The 13274-nt window shown below is 36.2% G+C and overlaps 1 protein-coding gene and 1 long non-coding RNA gene across 2 annotated transcripts; both read right to left on the bottom strand.

Annotated features, from left to right (window-relative positions):
- Nucleotides 1-4434: 4434 nt before the first annotated feature.
- LOC307157743 (C-type lectin lectoxin-Phi1-like) lies at nt 4435-4776 on the bottom strand (the record flags this gene model as incomplete). Its single annotated transcript, XM_079869662.1, has 1 exon — nt 4435-4776. One exon carries the CDS (start codon nt 4774-4776, stop codon nt 4435-4437), a length of 342 nt encoding a protein of 113 aa, XP_079725788.1.
- Nucleotides 4777-5322: 546 nt separating this feature from the next.
- LOC307157566 lies at nt 5323-6524 on the bottom strand. Its single transcript, XR_013821033.1, has 3 exons — nt 6466-6524; nt 6001-6154; nt 5323-5676 (listed from the first exon to the last, which is right to left on the bottom strand). It is a non-coding gene; the product is annotated as an uncharacterized lncRNA (long non-coding RNA).
- Nucleotides 6525-13274: the final 6750 nt, after the last annotated feature.

The following is a 13274-nucleotide window of genomic DNA, read 5'->3' on the forward strand; positions in this document are numbered from 1 at the left end:
AAATAAACCCTGATGTCATCTGTGCGTGTGTACTGTACACTCCATGGATTATGAGCATTGCAGCCTCTGCTTCTTCCATTTCACAATAAATTCAAATGTGCGGTTTGAATTAATATAAATAAAAAAAAGTTCCTTCCTCCTGATCCTCAGAGCCTGCTTTCATTCATTCAGTGTTTGCATAAATAACATTGCCTTAGTCAAATATCATCTATAATGTGTCCATATTCAAACTCACTGGGCTCTGCAATGTCCTGTTCTGATGTGCCTCAACTAACTCCTCTTTATTCCAGTGTTAAGTTCACGTTTGAGGCATGTATATATGACAACTTCATTATTCTTTCTAAACACTAAACTGACAGCTTCTCTGATTTCCCAGCTAACAGGGAACGTTCTGGCAATGTTCTCTCAAAGTTATGAACAAACGTTCTTCCAGTAACGTTAATAGAACGTTCGCTCAAAGTTATCTGGGGCCAGTTGCATAAACATATCCATTATGTTAAGACTGTGTCTTAAGAACTAGTATGATCAACTAGAAGTTAGTTAGGGGTAATCAGTCTTACTGTTCGGTGTCAAATTAGACCAATCTACGTTTTTATACTACTGACTTTAAAAACTTAAATAAAATTGGATGACTAACTTGTAAGACTAGTCTTAACAGTTTATGCAACTGGCCACTGGTCTTTAATAAAGCTCTCAAAACGTTAGCTCAGAAACATTATCTATACATCATTCATGGTGGGTTTTTTTATTCTGAAATGTTTTAGTTGCATGTTCGTCCAAATTGTTTTTTAATGTTTCTACTTGTTTTAGAACATTCAGAGAACATTTAAATGTAACATTCACATAATGTTTGCCAAATTTAATGTTCCCTTAACGTTCGTAGATCCAAGAAAAAAACTTTGAATCAAGCGTGTTGCATTTAAATCACATTTTCATGACTTAATGCCGATCTCACGGCAATTCGTAAGTATTTTATGAGGTGGCTAATCCGTACGAATTCATACGACCTCACTGGTACGAATTCCTACGATTGCTAAATCCTACATATTACCCCTGACCCCACCCCGTCAATCCTACAAATTCGTACGAATTAGCCACCTCGTACTCACTTGTACGGATTCGTATGAATTGGCACGAACGTTGGCAAAACATTCTTAGAACATTTTTGGTAAAACTTTATATTTTTGTGTCTTTAACATGTACTTACCTTAAAAAAGTAAATACAATATACTTATTGTGTCCATGTTGTATTGCAAAAAACTATTGAGGTGGATACATGTAAGTTTAGGACATTGCAAATATAGATGTAATTACACTTACAGAAATTAATTACATATGGTATTTTTTTAAGTACAGTGTAAAAACATGTATGTATCAAATGATTCATTTAAATGTAAGATAGTTAAAGGGACTGTGTGTAGGAATTTCTCCCATCTAGTGGTGAAATTGTATTTTGCATTCAAACGAATAATGCTCTCCAGCGCCTCACTTTTTCAAATGCGCGTTGCATCTACGGTTGCCGTTATGTACCAAAAAGCTATGACAGGATGTCTTATAATAGCACTTCGAGTTTTCCTTCGGGTGAACAGGTTTGTTATTTAAAACAAACTGAAACTTGAAACAACGAAAAAAAGAATGTTACAGTTATCAATTACTGACTGTGAAAAACATTAACTATGGTAATTAGTAGTAATGCCTTCTTTACTCGTTATATTTTTTGAAGTACGTGCATTGTTAGATATCATCATCATCAGAGCCTTCTCTAACGTTACTTTACTCAATAGCTGCTATTCATCGAAGAGCCTGTTGAGCTTTTAACTATAAATGTTCTACTGTCTATATAATAAAGTACACAACCAAGCAATGAAAAAAAAGCTTGTAATTAAGACCGTAACATTGACTTACCTGTCGAGAAGAAAGCAGGCAACTTCAGGGTCTCTTTTGAAAGCTTTCTCCTGCATTAGCTATCCCGACATTAACCCTTGTTTTTGTAATCTCCGGTCACGTTTCCTTTTACGGTCTATTTTGGACTTTTTCGACGACGAGGACTCCTTATCCTGTGACTCATATGTATGTATGAATGAACGGTGTATAAATAACCGTGCAGTGTGCATCCTTTTAAACTTGCCGGGGCAGTGACAAGCGCCTCTCTCTGCTCTGCTCCTCCGCTTCTGCTGGTCTCAGTCACGTGACGCTGGCTCTGAACGAAAACGTTGTGGAAACACGTTGGCCTAGTACTTTTTGTTCCTCTCTGCTATTATAGTTTTTCAAGATGGCGGAACTACATGGAAGCCTCCGTGGACCTACCCGTCCCATGTATATAAAGATAATAAATTCTTCGTTTACGAGGATTAGTCTGATCATTGGCATAGGTATTTGTACACCATTGAGGGCACATTTATGAATAAAAATATGGATTTTAGATAATAAAATACCTAAAAAGCTACACATAGTCCCTTTAAATACACCTAATAAAGTGCGACCCTTTGTTAGGTAAATAAAAAACAGAAAGAAAGAAAGAATTCCTTTTTTTGTACATCTCTCTCTATCTGATCATCCTCAGAATCAATACACAGTAATGCATAAAAGTAATGACTGCAGTCAGATTATTCTGATAAGACATGTTACATAAATTGTCTGTGTTTGGATGGTTAGCGTGCTCTAATTTGCCCCTCCTGGAAGATGGTGAAACTTTCTATTTCTATTGATGGCTATTTGTATATTTGAATTAAACATTTTTTGAAAGCAACATAACAATCCCAAATATTTCATTATATGCTTTTATATTTCAACATGCTCCTAAAAATATGAAACTGGCTTGTTTATAAATGTGTAAAGTAGTTTCTATTGAAAGGCTGTTCATTCGGCCATTAAGATGATTCTGAATGCTATAGATAGCTCACTCCAGAATTATAATATAAACCTTCTGGGCTCTCCATTTAATGGTATCAGTGCTCATAATTCATTTGTAAGTGTTTTTTAGGATTTTGGGCCCATTGGGAACTACAGAGGAAGGCGTGTTGAGATAGTCACTGTCCTGCAGCTTCTGTGCTGTGATTTAGAGAAAGAATAAAGCGAAGCTCATGAAAGGGTCTGGATCAGGGTTCAGAGTTGTGATGGATCACAGACGCTGGCCGGGTTTGTTCTCTACATGACTGATGCTTCTGTATTTGCTCACACAGGAAACTTGTGCTGGTTGTAAACTGTGTTGCTCGTGTTATTTAATCACAGTGATCAAAGTGCATCTTTCCTACAGCCTCAGCGCTATATAGGATTGTCAATAAGTGCAGCGCTGAGTCTGCATTATGTGATTTAGGGTTTCTGTCACACAGACCAGCATCACATATGCCCAACTTCTCTCCCTACAGCGGTTTTTTCTTACTTTATAAAGCATCTAAAAGTGTGACACTGATGTATAATGTCCCTTTTTACAATGTAATGTGATTCAAATGCAATTTGTTGCATTTGTGATGTGTGTGTACCATGCATTTCTGTACGTTTAGAGACTGAGATCTACACAATATCATGTTGACATCATTTAAAATATTACATTTTATAAATCTTTACAAATTGTCTGACTGAAATTGTACCTGAATATGCACAATCACTTATATACGTATGATATAATCTCATTTATCAGAAGAGGAACTTTGTCTCACAAAGACCTTTTTAATGGCAAATTTATCATAAAAGCTCAAAAAGTATATGTAAGAAAAACTATTTTACAGTGTAATGTTATAGTTATTGTCTTTAATATATGTAAATGTGTTAACCAACAATCTCATTTATTATAAATACTATCAAAATGAAAAATCATTTCAATTCAATATTCACTGAACTTCAAGAATTCTTTAACATTTTGTAAGTCTCTAAACTTGTTAAAATAAATGGGTTTATGTTTTAGATCAACATGTCCATATTTCAATGTCTATCCATCCATAGGAATAAAATGTGTGTTAAAATCACATTTTTGATTTACAAGCCTACAAATAAGTTTCTTTAACCATTTTTTCTGATTGTATTTTATAAAACCTCTCCAAACCCTTAAAAATCCCATCCTAAAAATACATTCCATGATTTACTGAGTCATAAATAGCCAATATACTAAATTACAATACAGTTCTCTATTGTTACTTATTTGCCAAGTACAAATGCCTATCAACACAATAAAAAGACTCAATGATATAATATGCACTCATAAACAAACTTTTAATGTTATTTTTTAGTATACGACATAAAGGTTTACAAAAGTAAAATGATTAAATAAATGAGATAAAAATCAAAATCAAACAGGTAACAGGATAGCATTAGCTTTATGGGCTTTATTATACAAGAAATGAAGATAGAACTGTTTACTGTTGAACACATTAACTCTTTTTCCTCTTGTTTGGGAGGGGAAATGAAAACTGCATATGATAAACCAAAGGGTCTATATTACTTCCTCTCACATAAAACCCTATATTTGTTTCTGCAGTCTTTATCAACCCATTTGTATTGACCGTCCACCTTCTCTATGGCACCGCAGTGCTCGGACATCTGATGTTCTGGTGGACTTCCTTCTTTCCAGTTGCTATAGTTTCCCACATGAAGCCCGTTGATCCAAATCCAGAATCCGAAAAGTCGACTCTGTCTGAGTCCCACCCAAACTGGCCCGGAGATATTCCTTCTTCTTAGCTCTCGCTCCGTTTCTATCTGATCCTTCTCAGAGTGAATGGTCAGGGGTCCAGTTGTATTCGTGTGATTGCCGCAGTAATCCAGAGATTCTTCCCCAGACATTTTATCAGTGCTCACATGAATGAAGCTCTCTGAGGAAAATAATGATTATAATACAAATAAAATAAAATTAGTTGCATGTTTTGATTTATTGAAGCATATGGTAGACTTGGAAATGTTGGATATTAAAGCATAAAATAGTTTGTTAACTTACTGTAGCAAGGAGCAGAATAGTTACCCGCGTTACTTTTGGACCAAGATCCATTTGATAAGAGAAATGTAAAGCATCCTTTAGATGAACTATTCTGTTTGTAATCAGAATGTCCGCCATCAAGCCAATAAAGGCTGAAATTGTATTGGAGGCCGATCCAGATCCAAGAGTTACTCCCATTTACTGCTACTTTCACTTGTTCATTTTCCGTCTCATTTCTGATACTGACTAAATCAGTGTGATACTTTCTACAGTAAAGCTGAGCCTCAAACCAGGTTCTGTTTTCACGGATTAAACTGTAGTTGTATGGTTCTTTACCTGTATGAATACAGACAATCATTTTACTCATGTATGACATTTAGACATTTATAAGATATAAACAGCTCAGAAATCATTACCTTGATCATAACACATGAAGTACATTTTTGTTGAATCACAATTGAAACACTCCCATCTTCCACCAGTGTTTGCGGCACCACAGCATTTTTCCTCAGTAATTGTGTTGATGTTGGTGAATGTGGCAGGATCACCATTTGGCCATTTACAGCTGCTGGCACCAATCCAACCACTCACACTATTCATACTATTATTGAGAATTTTAACTAACTCATTATTCTCTTCTTCATCATAGATTGTGACGAGGTCAGTGTAGTCTCTTCTACAAGCATTTTGTGCGTCATTTATAAGCATTTCTGTATCATTTATCAAGTAAAATCTTCTCAGTCGGCCTGTAGCACTTGAAAGGGGAAGACCTGAGAACAGATATTCAGTTTTTAGTGAAATACTCTTGACATCTTGACTGGAAAAGCATTCGTATCTTTCAAAAACATTTACATGTGAAACTTTGGAAAAAAAACAAAGCGTAATAATTTGAGACTGTAGTGCCTTGCCTAGGACCTCATTTTGACTTGTAAAATTAAAAAGATCTATAATTTCTCAATAAAATAATAAGAAAAATACATAATATACTGCTACATTTTTAACATGCATAAACATATTACATATTTTGTGAGAGGATTATTATTATTTTTTTTAAAGCTGCTCAAAATATAATAAAGACCGGATTAAATACTCACCCCAGAGGAGAAGCAGGACACATAGAAGTACCATGGTAATGCTCAGGTAATTTTAAACCAGAATCTTATATTTTATTGAATGATCTCAATCTTATTCATGTAGTGTAATGAAATTTTTTTGTTGTTTGGTCTGTTGATTCAATGAGGAGTTTGACTGATCAATGGAGTGGAGGAAATAGAAAACAGAAAAATATTAGAGAATATAAGAAATCAAAAATGTCTCAATAATTACTTATTCATTATGATTCTCTGTTATTAATACAAAGGCTAAAGACTTCTTATATGACATACCCAAACAGTATCATAAATTCATACATGTCTAAATGTGCATCGCATCAACAAACAAACAATGACAGGCAATGCAATCAGATTTGCTTATAGGCCTACAAACAGTATGTTAGTATCATTTACAGGGTAAGTAATAAAAACTGATCATAAAACAGAGAAAGAAAAGATCCTTCTTACCTGTGGAGTAGGTCGTTTGCTTGTGCTGTGCTGAAGGAAATGCCAGACTTATTCAAATCATGCCAGAATTTTAGGATGGGCAGAGACAGTCAGACAGGCAGATTGAGTCTGATAACACATGGGCTATTGAGGATTTGCTGTATCATTACAGTATGCAAAAGGTGTAACACAAAATGTCTTAAGTTTACGTGTAAAATCACAAAAGGACTGTTCTTACTGTAGCTCATGTTCCCTTTCGAAAGGGAACTCGCACTGCGTCAGAAGAACGCTATGGGGAAAGCTTTCACGTGAACCGGTGTCTGAAACGCTTATCTAATCACGACAATCCTATTGGCCGGCGACAGCCTATGACATCATCACTAGTGCGACCCGGAAGTATAAAAGGGGAGCCTGGAGAACATGTCAACAACTTATCATCTGAGGGGACTGTTCAGCAGGCATCCCCGAGGCATGGCGGGAAGACGCAGTGTCTCATTCCCTGTTCTCAGGGAACATAGGTTACAGTCGTAACCTGAGACGTTCCCTTTCGAAAGTCACTCTCAAAAACACTCCCCCTTCGGGTCACATACAGGCTATCAGTGACACTATTTCCTACGGCCACTGCCCAAGCTATAAGCCTCAAAGAGGCCTCCGATACAATGAAGGCCTACCAAGGCTGCTCAAAGGCTTTGGAACCAACAACCGTGGAAGGGGTTAGATTCAGACACCGGTTCACGCGAAGGCGTTCCCCATAGCGTTCTGAAGCAGTGTCTCGTTCCCTGTTCTCAGGGAACATAGGTTACAGTCGTAACCTGAGATGTTTTCTGTGTTACTCATAAAGTAGACCTATGCATTTATTCATTTAAAAAAAATTAACTGCAAATGTAGAGTTACTGTTATATAAAGCAAACAGCAAACTGAGTGCACGGACATTGAAGGAAAAAAGGCAAAGGAAAAATATTCAGCTTTTGACTTTTAAATGCTTTTGAAAAGAAACAGTTTTCATTTGTAGAATGTGAAGTCCTGCACATGTTAGTATAGAGAATAATTATCCTGATACTTTATAGCTCAGAGCTGGCCTTCATTCTCTTTTGGAAATATTGGCATAAACTTGCTGCTTTAGTCAAATATTAATAACATCCATAATGTTTCCTTATTCAAACATCTAGTCCTACAGTGTTCCACTCTGATGTGTCACATTCACGGAAGCACTATTTATTTTATTTACTATTTATAACATTTAAAAAAAACAAATAAAAGGGAAATGGCACCCTGGTTTGTGAAAAAATTGTTATGTTATTGTTTTTGTTTCTTATTAAATGTAAATGGTGAAAAAAACAAGTCACATCAAGTCATCTTCATTTATATAGCGCTTTTAACAATGTAGGTTGTTCCAAAGCTGCTTTACAATGATAATAGGAAATTAAAGTAAAGTGTTTTGGCTTTATAGCAGATCTAGAATAAAGTTACTGTCCAGCTAAAGTTACTGTAGTTTGATTGATTCACTTCCGTCGCAACGATCATTGGATATTAACTTAGGGGCCTCTAACACAACACCGTTTTAACAGAAAACTCTTAAGTTCTTTCTGCGCAACTTCAAAAACACGAACCAGTGAGAACGCAGATGGCGTGCACATGCGTATTACGAGTTCAGTCTATAGGGATGTGCGTTTGAATATATGTGCGCAGGCGTGTAGTCCTTCCCTACAAATCAACCCTCAACATACTACTTGTCTGGCCTTAAAATTAATAATACAGAATTTTTATCGCTTCCACGTAGCCACGCGAACCGGAATTATCCTGACAACGCATTATCTGTAGAGAGGTAAAGCGAGGGGAGAGAGGCCTTTACAGGGAAGAGCCTAGTGGACATTTCAGGACTGCGCTGTCATCGCATCCAGGCGCAGGTCCTTCATCAGATCTGGATACAGCCTGGATTCGGCAGGCTGCGGGAAAACCTCGGGATAAACAGAGAGACTAATATTAGCGTAGACGTCATTCTTCTTATGATATAACGAGTACATCAGGATTTATGGGAAGTGTTCCCGGTTCCGGCTGACCTAATCTATGCAGCCTAACATTGAATTATACAAGTCTATTATGTGTTATGTGTATGATAGGTCAAAGAGATGTGTCTTTAGTCTAGCTTTGAACTGACAGAGTGTGTCTGCTTCCCAGACAATGTTAGGAAGACTGTTCCAAAATTTTGGTGCTAAATAGGAGAAGGATCTACCGCCAGCTGTTGATTTTGATATTCTAGGTATTATCAACTGGCCGGAATTGTGAGATTGCAATAGACGTGAAGGACTATAATGCACTAAGAGCTCGCTCAAGTACTGCGGAGCTAAACCATTTAGTGCTTTGTAAGTAATAAGCAATATTTTAAAATGTATACGATGTTTAATTGGGAGCCAGTGCTGTGTTGACAGAACCGGGCTAATATGGTCATACTTCCAGCTGCTGCGTTTTGGACCAGCTGTAATTTGTTTATTAAGCGTGCGGGGCAACCACCCATAATAGCATTACAATAATCTAGCCTTGATGTCATGAACTCATGGACTAATTGTTCCGCATTTGTCAATGAGAGCATATGGCGTAATTTAGATATATTTTTAAGATGGAAAAATGCGGTTTTACAGATACTAGACACGTGACTTTCAAATGAAAGATCGGTATCAAAGAGCACACCCAGGTTCCTAACCGATGACGAAGACTTGACAGAGCAGCCATCAAGTGTTAGACAGTATTCTAGATTATTACATGAGGAAGTTTTTTGTCCAATAATTAGAATCTCTGTTTTTTCAGAATTAAGTTGTAGGAAATTACTAGTCATCCAATTTTTTATATCACCTATACATTCCGTTAATTTTGTGAATTGGTAAGTTTCGTCAGGCCGTGAAGAAATATAGAGCTGAGTATCATCGGCATAACAGTGAAAACTAATTCCATGCTAACGTCCTAATGATATCTCCTAAGGGTAGCATGTACAGAGTGAACAGCAACGGTCCTAGTACTGAGCCTTGTGGTACACCATACTGAACTTGAGATCGATGAGACATCTCTTCATTTACTGCTACAAACTGATAACAGTCAGATAAGTATGATTTAAACCACGTTAATGCAATTCCACTAATGCTAACATAATTTTTGAGTCTATTTAAAAGAATGTTGTGGTCAATAGTGTCAAATGCAGCACTAAGATCGAGTAACACTAATAGAGAGATACAACCACAATTGGATGATAAGAGCAAATCATTTGTCACTCTAATGAGAGCTGTCTCAGTTCTATGGTACGGTCTAAATCCTGACTGAAAATCCTCACAGATATCATTTATTTTTCTCTTTTCTTTTCTAGTATCTTTGACAGAAAAGGTAGATTCGAGATCGGCCTGTAATTGACTAATTCTGTACGATCAAGTTTTTTAACAAGCGGTTTAACCATAGCCAGCTTAAATGTTTTTGGTACGTATCCTAATAACAAAGATGAATTAATGATATTAAGAAGAGGATCTATGACTTCTGGAAGCATCTCTTTCAGTAGCTTAGTCTGTATAGGGTCTAACATACATGTTGTAGATTTAGATGATTTAACTAGTTTAACGAATTCTTCCTCTTCTATAGCAATGAATGAATCAAATTTTTCAAATTTTCAACATCAATTTTTTCCTCAGGGACGCTACAATGCACTGCCTGATGCGAAACTGTAGTAGACGGTTGCATAGTTATAATTTTCTCCCTGATATTATCAGTCTTATAAGTGAAGAAGTTCATAAAGTCATTACTGCTGTGCTGCTTGGAAACTTCTGGGCTTGAAGCTTTATTTTTAGTTTAGCCACTGTTTCAAATAAATACCTAGGGTTTTGTTTATTTTCTTCTAATAGGGTTGTAAAATAAGCAGATCTAGCAGCTTTTAAGACCTCTATGCAATCGAACTCTCTTTCCATGAAATGCGAAATACCTCTAGTTTTGTTTTCTTCCAGTTGCGCTCCATTTTTCTGGCTGCTCTCTTAAGGGCCCGAGTGTGCTCATTGTACCACGGCGTTGGACTATTTTCTTTAATCTTCTTTAAGCGCAACGGAGCAACTGTGTCTAAAGTGCTGGAAAAGAGAGAGTTAAAAGTTTCTGTCGCAATATCGAGTTCTTCAAAGCTATCTGGGATGCTGAGGTGATGAAACTGATTAGGAAGATTATTGATAAAGCAATCTTTAGTGGCAGAAGTGATAGGTCTAACATATTTGTAACACAGAGTCGACTTTGCAGCCTTGGCTAAATGAAGTTTACACAAGACTAGATAATGATCTGAGATGTCATCGCTCTGCTGCAGAATTTCAACGGCATCAACACTGATTCCATGTGATAATATTAGATCTAGAGCATGATTATGACAATGAGTAGGTCCTGACACGTGTTGTCTAACTCCAATAGAGTTAACAATATCTTTAAATGCCAATCCCAATGCATCTTTTTCGTTATCTACATGTTAAAATCACCAACAATTACGATTTTATCTGCAGCCAATACTAACTCTGATAGAAAGTCAGCAAATTCTTTGATAAAGTCTGTATGGTGGCCTGTATACAGTAGCCAGCACAAATCTCAAACGTGATTTATCATTTACACTATATAATGCTATATTAAGCACCAACACTTCAAAATAATTATATTTGAAACTAGGCTTCTTAGTAATTCTAAAAATATTACTATAAATTACAGCAACACCTTCCCCTTTGCCTTTCAGATGAGGTTCATGTTTATTACAGTAATCTTGCGGGGTGGACTCATTTAAAGTAATATAATTGTCTGGTTTTAGCCAGGTTTCTGTCAAACACAGCACATCTAGATTATAGTCTGTAATCATATCATTAACAATAAGTGCTTTTGAAGTAAGGGATCTAATATTCAGCAACCCAAGCTTTATCATTTGCTCATTTATCTGTTTTTTACTTGTTGAAGATCAATAACAAACATTCATAATTTTGTAGAGTATGAGAATATGTTATCAGTCATTAATGAGTTTAACCAGAGCATTTAACAGCAGCATTCAAGTAAGAAATGTATTCTTATTAAAGCTACTAAAGTTATTCAGTCAAGAGCAGCGAGTGATTTTGTATTTCTTTTGTTGTTTGATTCATATTAACAGCATATTTAATAGTAGGTACTGTATATTACACTGTAAATTACGCTGCTTTCACTTTTAATACACAGATCTAATACATGCGATTTCTTTACTTGCTGTTTAAGTTCCCAGACATAACTATGAAGGAAAAAGAGTAGCAAAACTCGAGAGCACGTAGATGTGAATTTGAGAACTTGAACAATAAATAGCAAAAGGACTCAATGATATAATATGCATTCATGAACAACTTTTAATATTCATTTTTAGAATGAGACATAAGGGTTTATAAAGGTAAAATAATTGAGAGAAACATAAAAACCAAAAAGGCATAGCATTACCAAGTAGCAACTAGTGGTTAGTTAGTGCTAACTGAGAGCTTTATTATACAAGAAATGAAGATAGAGCTGTTTACTGTTGAACACATTAACTCTTTTTCCTCTTGTTTGGGAGGGGAAATGAAAACTGCATATGATAAACCAAAGGGTCTATATTACTTCCTCTCACATAAAAACCTATATTTTTTTCTGCAGTCTTTATCAACCCATTTGTATTGACCGTCCACCTTCTCTATGGCACCGCAGTGCTCGGACATCTGATGTTCTGGTGGACTTCCCCCTTTCCAGTTGCTATAGTTTCCCACATGAAGCCCGTTGATCCAAATCCAGAATCCGAAAAGTCGACTCTGTCTGAGTCCCACCCAAACTGGCCCGGTGATATTCCTTCTTCTTAGCTCTCGCTCCGTTTCTATCTGATCGTTCTCAGAGTGGATGATCAGGGGTCCAGTTGTATTCGTGTGTTTGCCGCAGGAATCCATAGCTTCTTCCCAGGGCATTTTATCAGTGCTCACATGAATGAAGCTCTCTGAGGAAAATAATTATTATAATACAAATAAAATAAAATTAGTTGCATGTTTTGATTTATTGAAGCATATGGTAGACTTGGAAATGTTGGATATTAAAGCATAAAATAGTTTGTTAACTTACTGTAGCAAGGAGCAGAATAGTTACCCATGTTACTTTTGGACCAAGATCCATTTGATAAGAGAAATGTAAAGCATCCTTGAGATGAACTATTCTGTTTGTAATCAGAATGTCCGCCATCAAACCAGTCAAGGCTGAAATTGTATTGGAGGCCGATCCAGAAAGAGTTACTCCCATTTACTGCTTTCTTCACCTGATCATTTTCCGTCTTATTTCTGATACTGACTAAATCAGTGTTATTATTTCTACAGTAAAGCTGAGCCTCAAACCAGGTTCTGTTTTCACAGATTAAACTGTAGTTGTATGATTCTTTCCCTGTATGGATACATACAGATAATAATTTTACTCATGTATGACATTTAGATATTTATAGGATATAAACAGCTCAGGAATGAAGTACCTTGACACATGAAGTACATTTTTGTTGAATTACAATTGAAACACTCCCATCTTCCTCTAGTGTTTACGGCACCACAGCATTTTTCCTCTTTAAAAGTGGCGCTGTAGTTGGTGAATATGGCAGGATCACCATTTGGCCATTTACAGCTGCTGGCACCAATCCAACCATTCACACTATTCACACGTTTGAGAATATTAACTAACTCATTATTCTCCTTGTCATCATAGATTGTGACAAGATCAGTGTAGTTACTTCTGCAAACATTTTGTGCTTCACTTATAATCATTGTTTGATTATTTTTCAAGTAGAATTTTCTTAGTCGGCCTGTAGCACT

Source organism: Squalius cephalus (assembly GCF_949319135.1).
Source record: "Squalius cephalus genome assembly, chromosome: 4".
NCBI lineage: Eukaryota > Metazoa > Chordata > Actinopteri > Cypriniformes > Leuciscidae > Squalius > Squalius cephalus.